Genomic DNA, 23,037 nt, shown 5'->3' with positions numbered 1-23,037 from the left:
AGTCAGATGGAGAGGCAGCTCAAGACCTTGAACAGTATCCCTTCACCACCCACCCCCTTAGCCTTTCCTGCCCTGAGGCAGCCAGCCCAGCACTGGGGTCATGTGCGCGCCCATTGGGTGTCAACCATCCGCCTCTCTTCCCTCACCCTCTCTCCAATACCCATGCTGCCTCTTCCAGGGAGCCCTCTGGGATGTCTGCAGCCCCTATGGCTCCCTCCCTCATCAAAACTACAAGTGCAAGAAAGATGGGGACCGCATAGAGGCAACAGGCAAAAATGAGCAGTTCTTTCCTACAGCCTTGATGCTAATCTGTACGCTCAGGGAATCACCAACGTTAAACCACCTCCTGCCTCTCTCCCCTTGGCACGCTGGCTGTGTCTCTATTCTAATACCCTCACAGCCTTAAACCGTGTCTTTCCAACAGATACCCTGATGTGCTGGAATCCAACAGACAGATCCTGGGTGCAAACCCTGCCTCCCCATGTGCTGACTGGGTGACCAGAAGCAGGTGCTCAGATTCTTTAAGGTTCAGTTTCCTCTTCTGTAAAAATGAGGACAATAAAATGACTTCACTCATAGGGTGGTGGTGGGGACTGAACACAGTGACCTTGCTCCACAAGTACTGCCAAGATCTAAGTCCCTTGCAACCTCCTACTCCCCCTCCCCACCTCCATCACTAGGCTCCAGCCACCCCACGTCCTGTCAGTTCCGTACATAATGCCTAAGCCCACCTCTCTCTTCCCAAGGGCCTTTGGCTGTGCTGTCCATCTGCTTGGCATGCTCCTCCTCAGCATTTCAGGAGCTGCCTCCCTCCTGCTCATCACTCAGGTCTCAACCAAAAGCCATCATCCCTGCAGTGATCCACAGGCACCCTCAATCACAACACTCTGCTGTTTTTACTTTCTTTACGGCCTTTTTTGCGGTCTCAAAGTATTTTGTTGGCTCTATTGTCCTCTCCAATATTAGAAAGAACTCAGGGGCCACAAGAGCAGGTGCCTGTCTGTCTTATTCACCATGGTAAGCAGTGCCTGCACACAGCAGGCACCCTGTTGCTGAAGAAGTAGGGAAGCCAGGATCCGAACCGAGGCCTGACTCCACAAAGCCCTTGCTCCAAAGCCAGACTATATTGGCCAGTAATTAGTTCAGACTGGCAGCAAGTCAATGAGAAAAGCAGGCTGGAGGCTGGTGACCCAAGAGCTAGGTAAGCCCTCTCCCTCTTGATGCTGGGAGACAAAGACAAACCAGAGGGGGCAAGTTCTGGGTCATTTTAAACAAGTGACTCATTGCCAGGTCTATCCCGGGCAAGCAGGTAGGTTCAGGACACCGAAGCTTTGTGACCTCTGAAATACCACAGCCAAGGTGAGGCTGGATGTCACAAAACCATCTTAGGCACGTCCGCCTGTGGCCGCCTGTGCGGGAGCGGAGCACGGGTAATGCCTGCCATCTAGTGGACAACACACATCCTTCTGTCTCATTTCGACTGAGCAGGGGTTATGGAATTTTTCAAGTGCATACAGATCACCTGGGATTTTGTGGGAGTGCAGATTCAGATTCTACAGGTCTAGATGGCCCTCTCCAGCTGGTGTTGATGCTGCCGGCCCACCCTGCAATTCCCGAAGCGTGAACTCCCCCAAATGAAACTCCGAGCCTTGGGGCGGCCACACAACAGGGAACAGAATTGGAAGGCACCAGAGTATTACAAGCTTTTTACGTCAAAGAAGTCAGATCTGGAGGCGGGGTGATGGGGACCGATTGTCAGTGTGTTTTCAGGGACCTGGGATGCTGCTAAAAGGTCGGCAAACAGGCATCAAATGGCACACGCCACAAGGGTCAGAGATCAGGCCCGGCTTGCAGGATGGATGTTACACAGAGGCGCACGCCAGTGACAGTGAAAACCCGCAAACACCCAGGCAGCACCTGGGCCCAGCTCTGCCCCAGCTAAGACTCACCTATCGGTCCTCCCCAAAGCCACAAACCCCTGTCACGAGCATCAGCCACTTAATTTTCACTGCTACTGTCAGTAGAGAATTTCATTTGAATTCATTTTTCCTATTCAGGGATTTTTCTGTTTTTTTTTACGTTTGAAAAATCACAAGTTGTAAGTAATATGTTTTTTGCAACCAGAGAATCTGTTCCTAAGACATATAAAAAGCCCCCTCTCTATCCCAGTCTCTCTCTGTTCCTACTTCCCAATCCTTCTGCGATCTCAGTGTTTACAGCCTGGTTTGTATCTCTCCACACCTTCCTTCCCACCCTTATAAAAATACACAAACATCACTTCACACATAGGAAGTGTCTGTTGCGGCTGCTTATTTCTTCGAAATGAGATCATACTAAATATATTTTTATGCAACCTGATCTTCTCACTTAATAATACATCAGAGATGTTCCTCCAGGTCAAGGGTTGCCAAATGCTTCCAGTAAGAGCCAGAAAGTAATAATCTTAGGTTCTGCAGACCATCCAGGCTCTGCCACAACCACTCAGTGAACTCACAATTATATCACCAAAGGGGCCCTAGTTAGTACGTAAATGAATGATGTGGCTATGTTCTAATAAAGCTTTATTTACAAAAATGGGCAGTGGGCCAGATTTGGCCCACAGGCCATAGTTTGCCAACTCTGCTCCATATCAACAGCTGTAGCTCTAACCTATTAGTATTTTGTTTTAAATTACTTAGAATGTTTAACAAAAGTATAAGAAGTATAATATACTATATAAAAGTACACAAGTCATTAATTGTACAGTTTGTGAATATATGTGTGTTACTAGCTCCTGCATCAAAAAACAGAACATAACCAGGTTCACAGAAGCTCCATGCATCCATTTTAACTCACTATTTTCTCTTTTTTATTTTATTTTATTTTAGAGAAAGAAAGAGAGCACACAGAGGAGAGGGGCAGAGGGAGAAAGAGAAGAGAATCTTAAGCAGGCTCCACGCTCAGCACGGAGCCCGGCACAGGACTCAATCCCATTCTGCCAGGTTCATGACCTGAGACAAAATCAGAAGTCGGACCCTCAGCCGACTGAGCCATCCAGACGCCCCTCAATTCACTACTTTCAACAACTGCATAATATCCCATAAAATGGAGGCACCCTAACTAGGCTGATTCCAGTTCTTTGCCACCACAAAGTATCAATTAAATATGCTTGCTTTGGACCTCATTTCCTTACATGCTAGTGCTTTATTTCAGTTAAGACAGACTCCCATTTGGTAAGTCTGAAAATCAAGGTGTGCATATATATGCACATTTTAAGAGATATTACCAAACCACTTTCTGAAAGGCAGTAATAAGTCACAGCCGTGCAGGTCCGGGCCGTGCCCCCTTCGACACAATTCAGCAGGCACTTAGGAGCCATAACTGTGCACCCAGCATATCCTGAGGCTTGGGGACTTTGGAGGCTGATCTGGACTTGAGAATTCTTTTTTTTTTTTTTTAAGTTTATGTTTTGAGAGAGAAAGCATGAGTGGGGGAGGAGCAGAGAGAAGGAGAGAGAGAGAGAATCCCAAGCAGCCTCCACACTGTCAGCACAGTGCCCAACATGGGGCTCAAACTCACAAACTGTAAGATTATGACCTGAGCCGAATGCTTGACTGACTAAGCCACCCAGGCTCCCCTGGGCTTGAGAATTCTAGTAAGGAACATTAGGAAAGAGGAGAAAGAACACTGAGCATGCAAACTATCTAAGATGCACTGAGAAAAACAACTAAAACTGCATAGAGGGAGACATGATTTAACTCAACTTCTTCATTAAAAAAAAAAAAAAAAAAACAACAAAGAACAACATAACAGGGGTGTCTTGCCGTCTTTGTTTCAAGAGAATGTGCTCTCCAGTGAGCACACAATGAATTGTTTTCAACAAACCCATTTTACTGCATTAGTTTCTCAAAAGAAAAAAAAAATCCCACAACTAAGGGAGGTGACGTAGTCTAAGGGCTCGGGGGTGCCATGGAGACTCCATTACCGCAGTTCCCACATCCGTGTGGGGTGCACGCCCACATGGGGCGCACATGGGGCATTTTCCTGCGGACAGATGGTGTTCGCAGCTTCTACCAGACCCTCAATGGCAGCTGTGACATCAAAAATAAATAAATAAATAAATAAATAAATAAATAAATAAATAAATAAAAGGATTAACTTGATGGGGGTTGAAGTGACACAGTAGAATGTATTTGTTAAAGCTCAGCCATTGTACACTGGAGATGTGGGCACTTCACTGTTGGCAAATTCTACCTCAAACATAAAGAAACGCCAAAACTGTAAATAAGCGTTGTATTCTAGCTGGTGATTTGCCTGTTTCAGTGTGTAGGGGGAAGTGAATTGATGTCCACGATCTGCTTTGAAATGTGTCAAAAATAAGACGGATCGATGCAGGGAGAGTAAAGGGGATGGACAGTGATTAAGCAAGTGCAGTAAATGTTAATGGCAGGTTCTAGGTGGGTGAACAAATGGTGTGCTCCATAAAGTTCTTTCAGCTTTGGGGTTCTTTCAGCGCCTGGGTGGTTCAGTCGGTTGAGCCTCTGGCTTCGGATCAGGTCATGATCTCACGGCTCATGAATTCCAGTCTTGCATTGGGCTCTGTGCTAACAGCTCAGAGCCTGGAGCCTGCTTTGGATTCTGTCTCTGTCTCTCTCTGCCCCTCTCCTGCTCATACTCTTTCTCTCTCTCTCTCTCTAATATAAACACTTTAAAAAATTAAATTCTTTTAGCTTTGCTGTATGTTGGACATTTCTCATAATACAACACTGGGGGAAAAATTCTAACCAGTAATATGTAAGAGGGGGAAATCCACAAGAACTGGATCCTACCCTGTTCATAATGAATGGCTTTGAGAAGTTACTTCCTTCCTCTGGGACTCAGTGACCCAGCTGTTTAACGGAGGTAAGGAAGGAGGGGCTGAGCTGTTCTATGTGTCCATTATGGATGATGATGATGCTGTGGTTTCATTTCATTCTGTAAAACTTGGGCATCTTTGGAAAAAGATCCTTTGGGGGAAGGAATGGCTTTGAAGGCAGAGACTGCCCCCTAGTGGGCCCAAGTGGCCTAATTTATGATCATTTTATATCCTTGCAATTGATGCATGACTGGAAAATATTTTGAGATATTATTCCATCTGTATTTTCTTTCTTTACATTTTCTTTTTCCTCCCCTCTTCTCTTTCCCTTAAAAGCAGACAGCCAGCTCAGTGGAAGTATATGGCAGTGCACAAAGCAGAAGCAGCCTTCAGATCATTCTTGCTCTATGTCCCAAACTCCCAAACCTCAGAGGTTTTAAAGAGGAAATTGCATGAATGTAGGGGATTTGTGGGCACAGAGTGTCTTGAAAAAAGTTTTGAAAGGGAGTGGATTTTAATGACAAGAATGAGATTCCTTATGGCTAACTGAAGGAAGAAAGGTAAGAAAAGATCCCAAGGGTCCCAGGGCATTGGCAAGTCCAATGTCATCCAGGCAGAGACCTGTCTTATCCCCTGTTGTAACTCAAGGGTCTAGAATATGCTGGGTGGAAAGTAGAAACTCAACTAATATTGTTGAATGAAGAAGTGAATGACTGGAAGAGTGAGTGAATGGATTCTAGAGGAGTTTATAGCCAGAAGGTAGGGAAAGGAAGCCACACACAAGAGCAATAGTCTCCGACACCCCCTGTCATTTCTGGTCGCCCTGCTCTTGAGCACCACGTACGGTATTCCTTCTGCCTGGGACATGGCATCCTAGTGAGAATGTGGCTGTGGCCAGAGTGTCTGGGCTCAAATGTGAGACCCACCACTTAGGGTGCAACTCCTGGAAAGCTACTCAACTGGCATTGTGCCTCAGTTTCCTCACATGTAACATGGGGATGATAATAATACCCATGACAGAGAATGGCTGTGAAGATCGATGCACATCTACGTGGAGCATGTAACAAGCACTTACTAAACACAGCTAGTATTTTTTTTTTTCTTTCTCAAATACCTTGACACAAGGCTTGCCCCGTCCAGATAATTCCTATACATCTAACAGACTCAAGTCAGCCATCGTTCCATTTGGGAGGCTTCAGGTGTCCCTCTGGAAGTCCCCAAAGTACCCTCACAGTATGCCACTTCACAACACAATTATCTACATCTATTCCCCGCTACCTAGGCTGTGAGCTCCCTGAAGACAAAGACTAGTTGCTACTGGTTATTGGATCCAAGCTGGCACTCGGGCCCTTCCCGAATGAATGAATGGATACCTACGCTGAGGGAACTCATCTTACCTTTCTGCCCATGACATGCCACTTTTCTCATCCTGTAAACATTGAGTCACTCCAAACTACTCCCACACCTCCCACCTCACCCCTCAGGGTACAGCACATGTCCAGGTCTGCCCTCTGTTCTTCTGGCCAAATCCTGCCATATTGGTTTTATGTTTAGAAAGATACCCAAGGCGAAGCTCTCCCTCCCATAGGTTTTCTTATACCCTTTTCCCCTTGTTAGAGTCTCCCCATGATGGCAAAAACCTTCTCTACCCTGAAACAGTTCTTTAAACAACAAGAGAGTCTTCTGTGAGCCTTCAACATCGATTTCCTTTCTCCTTAGAGTGCTTCTGAAATCTCTTTTGGGATCTAGTGTGTAGGCAGATGTGACCCTCAACTTTTCCCAACAGCCTGTCAAGGACTCATGTCTCTTTGGTGCTCTTATCCTCTTGATGTGTGAATATTAGATCTTGGAAAGATTGTGTATTAAGATACCACAACATTGGTAGTACCTAACTCTTTCTGGGAGATGCTTCAGTCTGAGAAGTTTCTGTACAGCACAATACAATGGTGAGGACACTGAACGGGGGTTCTTGAAGAGAAATATTGTCAAAATATTGTCCTTTCTGTTTTTCTTTACAAACAGTTTCAATTTTTGTGAGATATAGCTATGGATACAAATATGGATATGGTTAAGGATTTGCAGATGGCCATAAGGTAGATGGGAATGTAAACAATGGGATGCCAGTTGTAGAGATATTAGTAGAGAGATATTGAATTGAAAGGGGGTTGATATGTATAAGAACCTGGGCTTCATAAACTCAAGAGCATTGCACAACTTTGATCGGGGCTTCCTACACTGCATTGCCTGCTTCCACGATAATACTTGGCCTCGTAATGTCTATATGGTTTTCTATTATTCTACAAGTCCCACTGCTCTGGATTTTTTCTGCATTGTCCAGCCATGACAGTGATCATGGCTCCAAAGAGTGGGTCCCAGGCTCAGTAATACTTGCTATTTACCTTGGACGTGGTCCTTACGTGTTTCTGTGTGGTCTCCCTCCCTAGAAGAGTAGGCATGTGGAATGGGTTATCTGCTGGACTTCAGCTTCTCACTTGAAGAGGCACTGATTAGAGGGTCATCTGTGAAGCCCTAGCATCCAGCAGGACCCTCTAGTGGTGTGTCATTCATGCATACATCCGTGGATGCCACAAATATTTAGCAATGTCCATCACACAAGGTGCTGGGGAGAGTGTGAGCCAACGCAGACACCGTCCCACTCTCATGGGAACGTCAAGCCCAGTGGGAGAGGTAGGCGTAATCACCCCAACACAAAACTGCACCTGACACAAACTCAAGTTCAGGATACCATGAGTGTCTAGTGTAGTGGGAGGTCAGAGGAAGCTTCCCTGACAGTGAGGGTGAACTGAGGCCTACGAGAAGGGGAAGAGTTACCTGCACGGGGAAGACGAGAGGGCAAAGATGAGCATTCCAAACTAAGGGAACAGAAGATGCAGAGGTCCAGTGGCGGGGTGGAGGGGGGCAGCCTGGAGAGGATGAAGGGTTAAAAGAAAAGCAGAAGAGACAGAGAAGAGAGAATGAGGCCGCCACATCAGATTTCTCTGTCCTAAGGGCAATGAGAAGCCACGAATCAGTTTTTAAAAGAAAAAGAACTGATCAGATTTCCATTCTGATCTTGACCTGCAAGATCCCTGATAGCAGACATCAAGCCTGGATTTCAGAAGCCATGGGAGATGAGGAAACCTTCAGATCTTTCACAAGCACCTGGCCTCTGGACATGATGGGACTCCTGAAGAGCATGTGACATTCAGAGGGAAATGGCCACGTGAGGGAGTGGAAGGTCCTAACACTGAATGCACCTCTACAGTCTGGAGGTGGGATGATCTGCCCCATAGGGTTCTTTTCTCTCTGATCTATTTGGCTGAGATCAGGCAGGAGGACCTGAAGACCCAATCATTTTGTGAGAGAGGAGGGACATCTGGGCATCTAGGACCCTTCACAGTGGCCAATGCACCCATCCCCCAGCTGCTGTGAGTGTTGGCCATTAAGGGCCCACTGGTGCCTCTGTGTCCAGATAATCACTGCAGTCACACAGAAGCCACCTAGGTTAGGAGGACACCAACCTTTCCACCTCCAACCCCAGCAAGCCTGCAGCAAAGACTGACTGTCCAGTAAGCTCAGGCTGCCAAAACAGAACACCACACACTAGGTGACTTAACAAACATTTAAGGAGCGCCTGGCTACTCAGCCGATTAAGCATCCGGCTTCAGCTTGGGTTCATGGGCTCAAGCCCCGCATCAGGCTCTGTGCTGAAGCTCAGAGCCTGGAGCCTGCTTCGGATTCTGTGTCTCCTCTCTCTCTGCCCCTCCCCTACTCTCTCTCTCTCTCTCTCAAAATGAATAAATATTTTTTAAAAATTAAAAAAAAAACCCAACAGCAACAAATATTTATTCCTCAGAGTTCTAGTAGCTGGGAAGTCCAATATCAGGTGCACACCAATTCGGCTCCTGGTGAGAGCCCACTTCTTGGCTTGTAGACAGCCACCTTGTCACTGTGACCTCACATGGAGAGAGGGAAATCTATTTCTCTTCCTCTTCTTAAGCCACTAATCTCATCAGAGAGCCTCACCATTATGATTGCCGCAATCCCCAATTACTTCCTAAAGGCCCTATCTCCAAATACCATTCCACTGAGTCAGAGCTTCAACATATGAATGGGTGGTGGGATGGACCCAATGCAGTCCACAGCGCTGACAGACCCGACAGACAGGCCCCGATAGGTCAGCACCCTTGCCTCAGGGAGGGAGGATCAGGCTGACGCTAGTCTTCAATGGAGACCATTCTCTTAGCTTTTCCTGCTCTGTCCTCACTCTTCTCCTGTGAGCAGCCCCAATAAATCACTGGAACAAAAATCTCCATCTCATCTCTATTTTTAGAGAACTCTGAAAACTTTGGTAGCTGATGAATCAATTATCAGAATGCTGAGCATGCAGATATTCTGTCCCTGACTTTAAGGGAGCCCCAACTTCTCTCCTTTCCCCTTGTTATGGGTTGAATTGTGTCTCCCCCCACCCCCACACACAAAAGTCCAGCATCTGTGAGTGTGACCTTACTTGGAAATAAGGGCTTTGTGAATGTAGTTAAGTTAAAATGAGGTCATACTAGATTAGAGTAGCTATAATCCAATGACTAGTGTCCTTATAAGAAGAGGAAACTTGGACACAGACACACAGGGAAGAATGCCATGTGATGATGAAGACAGAGACCGGAATGATGCATCTACAAGCCAAGGACGACTGAAGATTGACAGCAACGACCAGAAACTAGGAGTGAAGCATGGAACAGACTTTCCCTCAGAGCCCTCCAGAATGAAGTCTGCTGACACTGATTTCAGACTCCTGGCCTCAGAACAGCTAGAGAATAAATTCCCACTGTTGCAAGCCACCCAGTTTGTGGCACTTCAGTACAGCAGCTCTAGGAAACTATATAGCCCTGGTTCATAGGCACACAGTGGGATTGCCAGAGAATTGTCAGCTTGTGATCAAGATACCGCCAAGCAGATCTGTGAATAAAGAGGAAGACTCTGACCTTGAATTTGAAGGGATGCTATACTGTACCACATCAGAAAAAGACTCCCCAAGAAATGCCCATAAGAGGTAACCTAGCAAAGCCACAAAGGAAATAAATGGGGGGGGGGGGGCAAACCAAACTAAAAAGAAAAGTAACCTAGTAAATTATACTAGAGCGTCTACCAGACCTAGATGATAAAGTGTCTTTCTAAGCCCATTTCCTGATGAGTGGAATGATACTCCTACTTAGCTCATTAGAATTACTCAGAAATGTAAACAAGATATTGCCTGTAGGTGCTGAGCACAGTGATGGTCACATTTTTAAAAATTCCAGAGTTACTTATTGCTTTATTATTGTTGTCATTACTAATGGTGTAAGTTCTTGCAAGCCTAACTTCTCTTCTAAATTATCTTCATTCATAAAATGAACATACTAGATATTTCACAATGGTGTTGTGAAGATGAAAGAGATAATGTGAAAGGCTTTTTTACTGAAATACGGTTGGCATATAACACTATGTACGTTTGTATACAAGGTGTTGATTTGACACATTTATATATTGTGATATAATTACTGCCATAGCATCAGCTAACACCCTTATCAGATCACATAATTATCATTTCCTTTTTTTGTGGTGGGAACAATGGACGGACTTTGAGGGCATTATACTAAGTCAGGTCACGTATACGATGTTTTCCACGAATGTTGACTGCCCCAGGGACATATCTGAGCTGGGATAGTTCCTAAAGGCGGACACTAGAGGGCAGCGGGGTCTCACTTTGCCACACTGCAGCACCAGGAAGCTAAGACAGTACAGTGAGGAAACCACTCTTCTCCAGAGCCTGCATGCTTCTCCGGGGGTTCCTCCAAACATCCTGATGGGAAGAAATCAGTCACTTGCCTTCCTTTTAAAGGAGAAAGCAATTCAATGGAATGCACGTTTCTAAAGAGCTCACTGGGTATCATGAACCTCAGTTTAAAACAGAGATGTAGTTTACAGGGGTATTTTTACACGATTTAAGTGAAGCCCCTCAGGGCTCAACACATCAGAGCTGCTGAACCAATTTGGGGCCTCAGGAGCAGACCCAATTTTTGCAAAATCAATCCCTTCTGTGATCGGTTTCCTAAATTACCAAGTCATAGAACCTGGTTTGTACGGATTAGTTATAAAGTCTATAATTTGTGTCACAAGGCTTTGAGAGAGAATTCCTCCCAAGTTTTAGTCCTGTTCTTGTGTGCATTTTACTGTAGCTTTGCGGCTCAGTATTTGCCAGTTCCACGCAGCTGGATTTCCATTTTGCTGGAGCTCCGCATGTCAGAGCCAATTATTTCTCTAATGCTCCAGTCCAGGAGCAACAGGTGCTCTGCCCCCGTCTTCCCCCAGTCCCCCTGCACGTCCCCAAGCGGCTATATTATCCCTCTCTTATCACTATGAGATATTTCAGAAGTGCAAAAAGTGGCACGCCTGGGTGGCTTAGTCGGTTAAGCGTCCGACTTTCGCTTAGGTCATGATCTCGCGGTTCGTGGGTTCGAGCCCCGCGTCGGGCTCTGTGCTGACAGCTCAGAGCCTGGAGCCTGTTTCGGATTCTGTGTCTCCCTCTCTCTCTGACCCTCCCCTGCTCACGCTGTCTCTCTCTCTCTCCTAAAAATAAATAAAAATATTTTTTTAAAAAAAGTGCAAAAAGTATACGGAATAACAGAACAGGGACCAGTGTAGCCAGTGTCAGGTTTAAGAAAGAAATATTTCAAATACGTGGAAAGCCCCCAGCAATGCACGCTGCGTCCCTCCTCCTGCCCAAGTTGTTACACTCGCGAATTGGGTGTTTGTCACCAAGACTATTTTTCCCACTGGGAAAGTCTGCGGAAGCACCAAGCATTCCTTTCTGGCTACTTTAAAGGAAACAGAACTGGACTCTGTACGGACAAAGAGTGAGAGAAGGGGAGTGGGGACGTGCCCAGCTCCAGCCAGCCCACGTGCTGAGAGCGGGAAGCGGGGGTACACTTTCTAAGGATGCCTGGAGCAGGGAGGGACTGTGATGGAGCGGGGAGGAGGGAGGCAGGCAGGGTCACGCGGTCCCCTTCTGGCCCCTGACACTGCCCATCCCTCCACCAGCTTCCCCTGCACCCACACAGAGACGGGACCCGAGGAGCAGGCGCCAGAGCGCCAGCGCCACCTACCGACGACGATGAGGACTTCCCTCTCGATGTGCGCCTGGATGTAGATGCGGCCGCGGCGCTCCGTGTGGTCCGTGCCGCACAGGCTGGGGACGTTCATCACGCAGCGCTTGTGCACGTTCATCATGCAGGCTGCGAGGGCAGAGAGGGGCGCGGCTCAGGCTGGACCCCTCCGGCCCAGTCTCTTTAGAAGAGTTCCTCCAACCCTTTCCACCCCGGGTGCCTGAGGGACAGAGGAGGTGGGGCTTGTCTCTCCTCCCTGAGCCTGGGCCCACACTGCATACCTGGAGTGGCTCTGAAGCCAGCATCGCTAACTTCAATGCCCCTAGATGTGGGGGTGAGAGGCTCATTACTGAGCAACAGACACTGGTACACCAGCCCACCCATGCCTTGGGAGGCTCCAAACCACGAGGAGGCAGCCCAGTCACGAGAAGCCGCCACTGAGCAAATGTACTTACTGTCACATTTCATCCCCTGGTGGATGAGTCCATACAGCAGTGACCCGCAATGGTCACAAAACGTGGGGCTGGAGTATGTGTGGATCTTAAACTTGTGTTTGCTCCGGGGGTCCTAAGGCCAAGAGAAACAAACAAGAGAGGCCAGTGTCAGTGTGGCGTGCCCAGGACTCACACGGCATCGAGTGCCACAGGAGAACTCACCAAGAACTGTACTGGCCCCCAGTTCCTCACACCCATTAGGCCCATCACCAGAGCTCTGTGCCCAGACTGTGCATTTAATAAAGAGCTGTTGAATGAGTGAAGGGCTATAGCAGCAGGTGGTCCCACATCAGCCCCAGAACATTCTGCTTTAAGTCTTCCAGTCAAGAGCCCGACCCAGTGACTCTTGCCTGCAATAAGGCCTCCAGGGACAGCAGACAGTTAACCCTTAACCTGATCCCCTGGATTCTGTTTCTTCCCGCTTTATCCTCTGAGCAAGCTTCCAGAACGATCTGGAGTGATCTAAAACCCAAGTCTGAGGATAAAACCTCCCTGCTTAAAGGCCATTTGTTAATACCTCATCACCCACAGAACAGAGTTCAGAGTCCAGTGAATAGTCTGTAGGTTGTAGCAGACTGCTAGTTTTTCCAACAGTGCCCATTCTTTAATAACAGAGCCCTTAAGTGTGAGCAGAAAGCGTGGCCACCCAATTAGAGATCACGTTCCTCAGCCTCTCTGGCAGCTTTGGTGTGGCTGTGTGACGAAGTTCTGGCCAATGGGATAGACATCCCTTTAAAAGAATGTGTACACGCCTCCTTTCCTCTGGCCCCTTTCCTCCTTTCCTCCTTTCCTCTGAAGGAGGCATTGGAACCAAATACCTCAGACCCAAACCTGGAGCCCCATGTTGAAAGAATAAAATTACACTACTGGCCTTGGATTTCGCCCCATTGGGCAGACACCTCAGAGAAAACCTACCTCCTGTCTTGTTTAAGCCCCTGTATTTGGGGGATATTTGTTACAGCAGCTTATTTGGTTCCCTAACAAGCATGCCCTTCACAACCTGACAGTGGAGTACAGAGGTTAAAGGTACAGACTTTGGGGCATAAACTACCTGGGTTCTTCTCAGCAGTATGACTTCAGGCAAGTGACTTAATCTCTCTGTGCTTCCATTTCCTTGTCTATAAAATGGAGGTGATGATAATGCTATACGCTTATTAGACCATTGGGACGAATAAATGGATTAATCTGTGTAGAGATCTTAGAACCACCTGGCACACTGTAAGCAGTATAAGCTCTTGTGTTATTACTACTACATCTCCCTTGTGACCCCACATGTCCCCAAATACACACTATGGTCTCAGTACACAGGACTCATCCGTGCCCTCTGGCTCCACACGTTGTCTGTCTCCCTCAAGAGTGGCTTTTCCATCACTGCGCTCACTACAAAGCTCCTTCTTCTCTTCCCCAAAGCCAGCTGGAAAGCTGCTTTCCCCGTGAAATGGTGTATTGCAGAAGGTGAGAACCTGGACCCTGGGCTCCCACCCAGGGCTCATCTGACACAGCATCCTTGGGTATATGCTACCCATCTCTTCCCTCATTCCTTGGGCTCATCATGAGTTTACAGATGCAGGTGGCTTCTTAAAACTGACATTCTTGTGGGGCACCTGGGTGGCTCAGTCGGTTAAGCGTCTGACTTCAGCTCATGTCATAATCTCATGGTTCATGGGTTTGAGCCCCGCGTTGGGCTCTGTGCTGACAACTCAGAGCCTGGAGCCTGCTTTGGATTCTGTGTCTTCCTCTCTCTCTCTCTCTCTCTCCCCCTCTCCTGCTCATACTCTATCTCTCTTCCTCTCAAAAATAAACATAAACATTTTTTTAAAAACTGATATTCTTGTAACAGACAGGAAATAAACAAGTGAAAATAAAAAGACACAATGAGTAGATGTTATTTTATGTGCTATTCAAGTGATGAGTGTTTTTCTTGACAGATTCTATAGATAATCTGTACTGAATTTTAGTGTACATTAAAAAAAGGTGAATTTTTCCTGCATGAAAACATGGAAATATCTTAATAGGCCTGACCAAAAACATCTCCAGTCACTGAAGACTTTGGGGGCATTCACCTTAGAGCTGAGAAATACTTGCCTCAAACGCTCCAAGGAAACGCCTGTTTGTGACCGGTGTTGGCCTGTAGGGGGAGCTCAGGGCTTTCTCTCACTCCCTGCTTGCTTGGAAGAACAGATCTGGTTGGTCAGATTCCAAGACACTGATTGGCCAGGCCTCAGTGGACGGAGCTTGCACACGTGTGGAAAGGTGTACCTGCCATCTTTCTCTTTCCATCCTGTAGCTCTCTCAGCTCCCAGGAGGCGGGTGGGTGCAGATCCCGTGATCTAGCGCTGAGAGGGTTGGGAGTGGGTGGCCTGGGCCAGCTCTGCCCCCAAGCCCTGGGGCAAGTTCTCTCTCTCTTCTTGGCTCTTGTGCTCTCTTCTGCGTTCCCCAATATGCTGACCTTATAGAAGCTACGAATTCATTTTGATTACGGTTTAAATTTCCTGAGGCCTACCTAGTATACAAAAAGGGGGTCTCCAAGGGCCTCAAGAGCTCGACCTTGAGATCTGGGGCAAAATCTCAACTAATAATAAGTGGCTTCCTTGCTGGGTTTCACTTTCCTCCACGTATACTTCTCCTTAGAGTATCTCAGGGAGAAGGATTTGAGCATTTCTGACTAGATATTACCAAGAACCTTCTTGGTCTCTTCATGTCTCTTCAACAAGAGGAGACGCGAGGTGGCACAAAGAATGGACAGGAAAGGAAACATGTACCGAGAGCCACCCTGTGCCAGGCAGATGCTGGCTATCTCACGGGCACTTTCTCCAGCCTGCAAGCTGTTTCATTTGGAAGGTGTTACTCACTCCCATCTTAGCACCAGTGAAATGGGCCCAGGCTAGAGAGTGAGACTTTCCCCAAGGTCACCCAGCTGGCCCTCTGCAACACGGGGATTCACACCCGGGTCTGCCTGGCTCCGAAGCTGGGATGCACTAAGCTTCTCTCCCTGCTCCCCAACTTCATTAGCGCCCCCACTCTTCTGGTCCAGCTACAATAGCACTTCCTTCCTTCACTCCTTCCCCCAGCAAGTGATTCCTGAGAGCCAGGGTCATGCCAAGCATTCGGGATACAACTGTGAGCAAGGAGACAGAATGCCCGCTCTCACTGAATGCACATTCTAATGGCAGAAAGAAACCAAAAACAAAACAAAATAAAACGAAAACCCAATACCTTGCCCTCCGGGATCTCCCCCATCAGAGCATTTAACCACTGTGTTGCAAGGGCATCTTTAATTCTGCTTTCCAATGCTTAGCGGCAAGCAACATAAGGGAATTTTGCTCCGGGCATATATTGTACACAGCATACAGAAGGTGCTCAATAATGAGTGAGAGTTAGCATTTATTGAGCATTGACTCATGCCAGGAACTATTTTGCAGGGATTGACTGGGCATTAACTCATGTAATCCACACAGAAATGTGAAATGTGTACTTTACCCTCTGAAATGTGTACTTTACCCGTTTCACAGATGAGGGCCGAGGGGTGCAGTGACTTGCCCAGGGCGCCCCGCACACTCTGCACAGTGGCTGGCACCTAGTAAGAGGTTAGCAAGCTGTGGTGGCAGCTGCAGGGCTCTAATCACCCCTGCTAACCACCGAGAGCGCCTGAGCAATGCACATGTTGTTTCCGACAATGGCTTGGGGACAGGAGAAAGGAAGGCCAATTAGACAATTTGCAGGGGAAAGTTTGCTTATTTAGAGGCTGTGGAGGCTCCTCCAACCTCGCTGCCTGGCCTCAGCTTTCAGGAGGGCTCACAGTTATAAGTACCAACTTCATCCACACGCCACACCATCCCTCAGACCACCCACACCAGTCAGGCCATCCCCAGACCACTTCTGTCCTCCACCCTCCGGCCACCTGGGAGAGCTTGAGATAAACCCACAGCTGTGGGACTCCACGATCCACAAGGAGAAACTTTCAGGGTGCCCGCCTATGCCTGCTCATGCCTAGCGCCATCTCTGAGACGGGAGGGTTTGCACTTTGAGACATCCTACTTCCCCAGACATAGGTGGTCAGGTGCAGAGGTAGGCACTTGGCTCAAATGCCTCTCACATTGAGTGAATGGAACACAGGCAGCCAGGAGTCATGCAGCTCCGGGGCTGAGGTGGCCTTTTTTTTTTTTTACAGTGGGCTCCAAGGAACAGAGAGGAACAAAGACAAAAGGCCACATGACCTGAGGGAAGGCCCTGGTTCTGGTCCCTCGGGGGCCTGGCATCCTGTCCTCCAATTCCGTCTGACTCTGTCCCCTGGGTCCTCTGTGATTACGCCAACCCGAGTAGGCATCTATAACCTGCAGCCAGTGAGGAGCATCAAGATATTTCTAATCACTTTGGCTCAGGTACTGCCTACTGACCAATCAGAAGGAAGAGCAGGTTCAGCTGTGCTGGGAGTTAACTCTTCGGGTGCTGGCCATAGAGAGGTGAGAGTGGGGAGCTGGAGGGGAAGAAGGGGGTGAGTGGCAGACGAGGCTCAGACGGCCTGGTGGCTATTTACCAATCAGTTTTAAAGTATTCCACTGTTATCAAAACTGGTACAGTAGAGTCAGTGCATACAAGTTAAATATCAGCATATCAGCCTGGCCTTTAACCAAAATACATTCCCTTCCGAGCCTCTAAAGCTGTGGCCATTGACCAGCTCTGGGATGAGTCCGGGGACCCATGTAGCCTCAAAGTCAGAACTTTCCCTATGGTCTTGTTCATATCCCATCCAAAGAGCCCTCTCCCATTTTTCTGGTCAGATCCTCCCCCCCACCCCACCCCACCCCAGACCCCACAGACTGGGTCCCCTCCACTCCATGCATAGCCCAGCCACATCCCTGACCTGGGTCCTCCTTGACGCTCAGAGGTTACAATCTGGAGCCCAGGGGCCATTATCAACTTGGCAAACAAGCTATATTTGCTCCATATGGTGCTTTTTAAAAATTCAAGTTAACTGATTACATTTAAAAATCATGAAATGTCAGATAAAAATGTAAACTCTGGCCTTTTCTGAAAAACTCCAACTTATGGCAACACTGGACACACACTCCCAAGGGCTGAGCTGCCCCCTCACATAGGGATAAGCCTTCCAGTTTTCCATAGTCCCTGCCATTCCCTAGTGTCTTACACCATACTTGCTTCACTCATTTCCCCTCCCCGCCTGGTGCCTGTAGGAATTTGGGTTTCTGACTTCTCTCAGAGCCCCCCACCCTCTCTCCCTATAGTCTACCGCATGTCAACACATCCCCTAAACTTCTGAATGAGTTCATTTAGCTCAGTGCCAAATGCTTCCAGAAACAGGTTTGAAACTACTGTGTCCCCATCCCAGTACCAGCCCTTGATTTTCAGGGTCCCCGGTTGTCTCGCCCACCCTGGGAATCAGATCTCCACAAGACGCTGGTATGATTCCTCTCCGCACTAGTTCACGTGGCTGGGATTCCCCCACGCTCCCTACAAGGCGAGCTTGGATTTCTGTGATCCTGGTCCCAGAGATGGCTCAATCACAAGTACAAAATAACAACGAGCTGTTGTGACTTTGCCCCCACGAATCAAACACAGACTTTCTGCCAAGCACTGTGCCAAGTGTTTGTATCACATCATTAAATCTGCAAAATGGCCAGTGGGGGAAGGGTGGTCATTACCCTGGTATTCCAGATGAGCAGACTGAGGCCTAGGGAAGGAACTTGTTCAAGGTCACAAAGCAAGAACGTGGGAGAGTCACACCTGGAATCCACGTTTGCCAGACTCCAGAGATATGGGCGGCTGCGTGGGGACATCTGCTTGTCACCTGGCTGCCTCCTTGTTCCTCACTGTCCCCAGAGGGTCTCCCACCCGATGGGGATTACAGATGACAGCAAGCTTTATCTCACACAAATGCAGCTCTGGCCAGTGACAGGCCGCTTGGGCTTCCTCACCGCCACCCCCACGCCAGAGTCTTCACCATGAACACCTATCCCCAGGACCAGAGGTCAGGCAGATCTCGGCTCAGCATCTTTGGTCCATCACCTGACTCCAGGCACAAGCAGCTAAGGAGGAAGGAAGCACAGATCAGAAACCAAAAGGGGAAAAAAATGTTTAAACATCTAAGTCACAGCCCAAAATAGCCTTTCTCGGTCTGAATGGGCTGGGTGGCTTTGTTCCCAGGTGGGCTGAAATCTGGCTGAGCTGAGGCAAAGCTGCAGGAATCAGGAAACTGGATTGAAGCACAGAGGCCAAGAAAACACACAGCGCCATCAGTCAGAAGAGGAATAAAAGCAGCCTGGACATTTACAGGCTACAAAAGCCCCTGTCATCATCCCTGGACATTTACAGGCTACAAAAGCTCCTAAAGGTACATTTCCCAGGAGGCAGATGGGCAAGGTAAAATTGAAGATGATATGGAAAGGTTACAAACAGGGGCTCTGGGGTTAACTGTGTGACCTCAGGCAAGTGACTTAACCTCTCTGAGTCTCTGATTCTTGTGCACACAGTGAAGATATAAAAACAGGACCCACTTGGGGCGCCTGGGTGGCTCAGTCGGTTAAGTGTCTGACTTCAGCTCAGGTCATGATCTCACGGTTCGTGGGTTCGAGCTTTGCATCGGGCTCTGTGCTGACAGCTCAGAGCCTGGAGCCTGCTTCAGATTCTGTGTCTTCCTCTCTCTCTCTGACCCTCCCCTGTTCATGCTGTCTCTATCTCTCTCTCAAGAATAAATAAAATATTTAAAAAACAAAAACAAAACAGGACCCACTTCATGGACTGGCTTCATGGATTGGCTCCCAGCACAGCACCCTGCACACAGGAAGTACAAGCTCTTGCTTCCATTATTCCAAGAAGAAAAAATCCTCACAGTGACACTTTTCCCAAGCTTCAGTCCTGAGCCATCATAATTGTGCATGTCCACATGCTACCTATACTACGTACTTGCCATTTTTCTTGGACTCGGCAGGCCTTTTACTTAAATAAACCTATTGTAAAATAAAGCTCTGTAAGGGTGTGAACTCATGGGATCGATGTGCAAATTATGTTTTTTTTTCTAATACACCTTAAAGTGAGGGAGCCAACTCCTAAAATAAGATTTTAAAATGTGCATCCCAACACTCTCCTTTGAGAGTCTGCAGAGACACAGATACATATTCCTAGTGGGCAGGCAGGCCAATCGCCATTTGGCATTATCTATCAAAAGTACAAATGTTTCTTCCCTGGTGACCCAATTGCCCCACTCTGGGAATATATCCTGGAGCTAAACCCACATACATAGGAGATAATATGTGTATATGGCTGTTCACTGCAGCATTATCTATAACACCAAAATATTCTAAATAAGCCAAGTGTTACAGGTAGGGAGCGGCTTAAATAAATCATAGCATAGCTACATGGTGACATGATTCTCAGGTGTACAGAAGAATGCGTTTTTTGCACTAAGAGGGAAAAATCTTAAGGATATATATATATACATATATATATATTTCTAATGTTTATTTATTTATTTTTGAAAGAGAGAAAGGGACAGACAGAGCTAGCACAAGTGGGGGAGGGGCACAGAGAGAGATGGAGACACAGAATTGGAAGCAGGCTCCAGGCTCTGCACTGTCAGTGAAGCGCCCAATGCGGAGCCCGAACTCACAAACTGTGAGATCATGACCTGAGCCAAAGTCAGATGCTTAACTGACAGAGCCACCCAGGTGCCCCTTAAGGATATATTTTTTTAAGTGAAATTTAAAATGAAACAGCAACAACTGAGATGCAGAAGAGGGCATGCTGCATGCCACCTTTTGTGCGAGGAAGTGAGTCAGGAGAAGAAGAGTAACTAGAATCTAAGTTACTGTGCCCACAGAAAGAAACACTGGAAAGATACACTGTAACAGAAGCTAATAGAAGTGTTTGTCTATAGGGGCACCTGGGTGGCTCAGTCGGTTAAGCGTCTGACTTCGGCTCAGGTCATGATCTCATAGTTCGTGGGTTCGAGCCCTACATCGGGCTCTGTGCTGACAGCTAGCTCAGAGCCTGGAACCTGCTTTGGATTCTGTTTTCTCCCTCTCTCTCTGACCCTCCCCTGCTCACACTGTCTCTCTCTCTCTCTCACAGAAATAAATAAAACATTTAAAAAAAATAGAAGTGTTTGTCTACAGAGGCAGGAGGAAACAAAATGTACAGAGAGTAAGGCTTCTCCAAAGTGTTGGGGCACCTGGGTGGCTCAGTAGGTTAAGCAACCGACCAACTTCCGCTCAGGTCATAATCTCTCAGTTTGTGAGTTTGAGCCCCTGCATCAGGCTCTCTGCTGTCAGCACGGAGCCTGCTTCCAATCCTCTGCCCCCAGTCCCTTCTCTCTTTGCCCCTCCCTTGCTCATTCTCTCTCAAAATAAATAAACTTTCAAAACAATTATGAAAAAAAAGGATATTTAAGTGTATATCTGAGTGCCACAGAAACCTCACAGCAGGTACAGCCATACCCCCAAATTGCAAACAAAATACCAAAGCTTCCTAAGAGACCAAGAAGCGCAGAAACCTTCACGGGAACTGTGTGGACTGAGGTTTGGTAAACATGAAATGTGGATCATGTGAGAAGCTGTAATTACACACGTGGACTGCGGTCGAAGGGGGAGATTATAATTTGGTGAAGATCTCTCATTTTGTTCCTGGGAAGAAAGTCAATAGAGCCGATTAGGCTGTGTAAATATTCGTGTGGGTGAGGGTTTGCTCAAGCGTCTGATAAGCCACGCCTTCTTCCAGCCACCGCCCCTTTGCAAATAAGTAATTGTTCGATAGAAGGCCAAGCTTCTGTTGTGTAAACTTGGGTAGTATTTTAAATACGATTTCCTGCATTAAGAGCTGCACTGGGGTCAATGTCAATACCAGGGGTTAATTAAGCAGCCACGTTCAAACCCAACACTGGGCTCTAGATGTTAGTAGGTTTTTGATGCGGGGGCAAGTTCTTTAACCCCTTTTAAGTGTTCACTTCTCCATCTGAAAATGGGCTAATCATTATATCTAATTCCTAAGTTAATGAGAGTTCAGTAAATGAATTCATGGCCGGATACCTAGTAATCCCCGGTGTAAGTAAACATTTAATACGCGTTCACTGTTATCATGAATTTTCTGTCCATGCCCTTTGTCTGTATTTAAATTCAAGTTTGTTTCTTTCTAAACGACTTGTAACACATTTCCCATATAATCATTAGGGATATGAATCATTCACCTACAATACATGCAGTAAATATTTTCACAGTTTTTCATCTGCCTTTTAATTTTGTTTTTCCTTGTTCAACATATAATAAGGCGCGTGTGTGTGTGTGTTGAAATAAAGTGCCAATTTTTCCCTTTTCTTTATAGTCTGTGCCTCTGCTGTTATATTTAGAAAGTCCTTCCCAGTACAGTATTTTCTTCAACATCCTACAGTTTTACTTTCTGCATCAAGATCCTTACTTCTCTTGGAATTCATCTTAGCAGGAGCTCAGAGGAAAGACCTTCATTTTTTTCCCCTTAATGTTCAGCCAGTTGTAACAACAACTGTATGGGGATGTGTCTTCTCCCTGCTGACTTCTATCATGCAGTCCTTTCTCGTGTATCCTTTGTTCACATCTCCATTTTCTCTTCCGCTCCACTGAATTCTCTCTGGTCCTGCCTCACTACCACACTACTTAATATGTCAGAGGTTTACAATATCTGAGCATCTAAAAGCATGCATTTTATACCCACCTGCCCCTACCCCAACACTGAAAATGTTCATGGTTATTCTCATGCACATAGTTTTCCAGATTATATTGGAAATGCCCATCTCTGCCAACCCTACTTATTTTATTGTCTTTCTAGCAAAATCCCCACCTATAGCACCAGCTCAATGGACAGTAGAACATCTGATCTTGGGCTTCCAGCCAGTGCTGAGTGGACCAAGATCTGGTTGGTGGCGTGCGGGTTATGAAGGAAGAACTGGACCGATCAGAATTTACAAGGAACCAGTGCAGTATTGGGAGCGGAGCAGAGCTAAGGGGGTGGGTGGGTGGGTGGTTGAGGTGGGTGATGTCCACTCAGGGCTGGCAGGGGAGAAGGAGAAGAGGGGGAGAGAGAGAATGAATTCACATGTAATTTGAGTCCTTTATGTCCTTCCAGAAAACTTGTCTTTTCTAAACTCTTCTTAGTTGCCACGAATGTTAAGCTAGTCTTCCTTTCCAGGGTTTATATTTTATTTCAACAAATGATCTCAATTCATTAGCTAAGTCGGTGGTTTTCAACCTGATGACGCGAACCACTGTGGCATGCATGCAAAAAAAAAAATTTTTTTTTTGGCAGGGATGTATTTCCAGGCCTCTGTGTGGGACTCACAGCAATGGGGAGCCACGTTTTTCTGGGGGTGTTGCATTGCTCAGAATTACACAGAACACTGGTGAGAAGCTCAGAACTAGGGACACTCACTGGCCCTGGTGGCTGCCGCAGGCTGGACGTGAGTCCTGGCCATGCCCTCTTCACGGGGTCCCCATGGTCTCCACTCACTGCTGGCTGGTCCCTGCTGGCATCTCAGCAACTCCTGCCAGATCCCAACCCCAACTAGGATAACCAAGGGACA

The 23,037-nt window shown here is 47.2% G+C and overlaps 1 protein-coding gene across 2 annotated transcripts in view; it reads right to left on the bottom strand.

Annotated features, from left to right (window-relative positions):
• The window catches only part of PRKCB (protein kinase C beta), a 329,605-nt gene that overhangs the window by 147,140 nt on the left and 159,428 nt on the right, over positions 1-23,037 (bottom strand). For both annotated transcript variants that reach the window (XM_039234397.1, XM_039234398.1), the window contains exons 4-5: positions 12,435-12,546; positions 11,980-12,108 (exon numbers count right to left, since the gene is read on the bottom strand). In XM_039234397.1, the coding sequence (XP_039090328.1) occupies positions 11,980-12,108; positions 12,435-12,546 (241 nt within the window). The remainder of the gene's footprint in view (positions 1-11,979; positions 12,109-12,434; positions 12,547-23,037) is intronic.

The sequence above is a fragment of the Hyaena hyaena genome, unplaced genomic scaffold (assembly GCF_003009895.1).
Source record: "Hyaena hyaena isolate Hyena2069 unplaced genomic scaffold, ASM300989v1 scaffold_88, whole genome shotgun sequence".
NCBI lineage: Eukaryota > Metazoa > Chordata > Mammalia > Carnivora > Hyaenidae > Hyaena > Hyaena hyaena.
The sequence above is the reverse complement of the archived record's forward strand: the minus strand, read 5'-3'. Positions and strand labels throughout refer to the sequence as shown.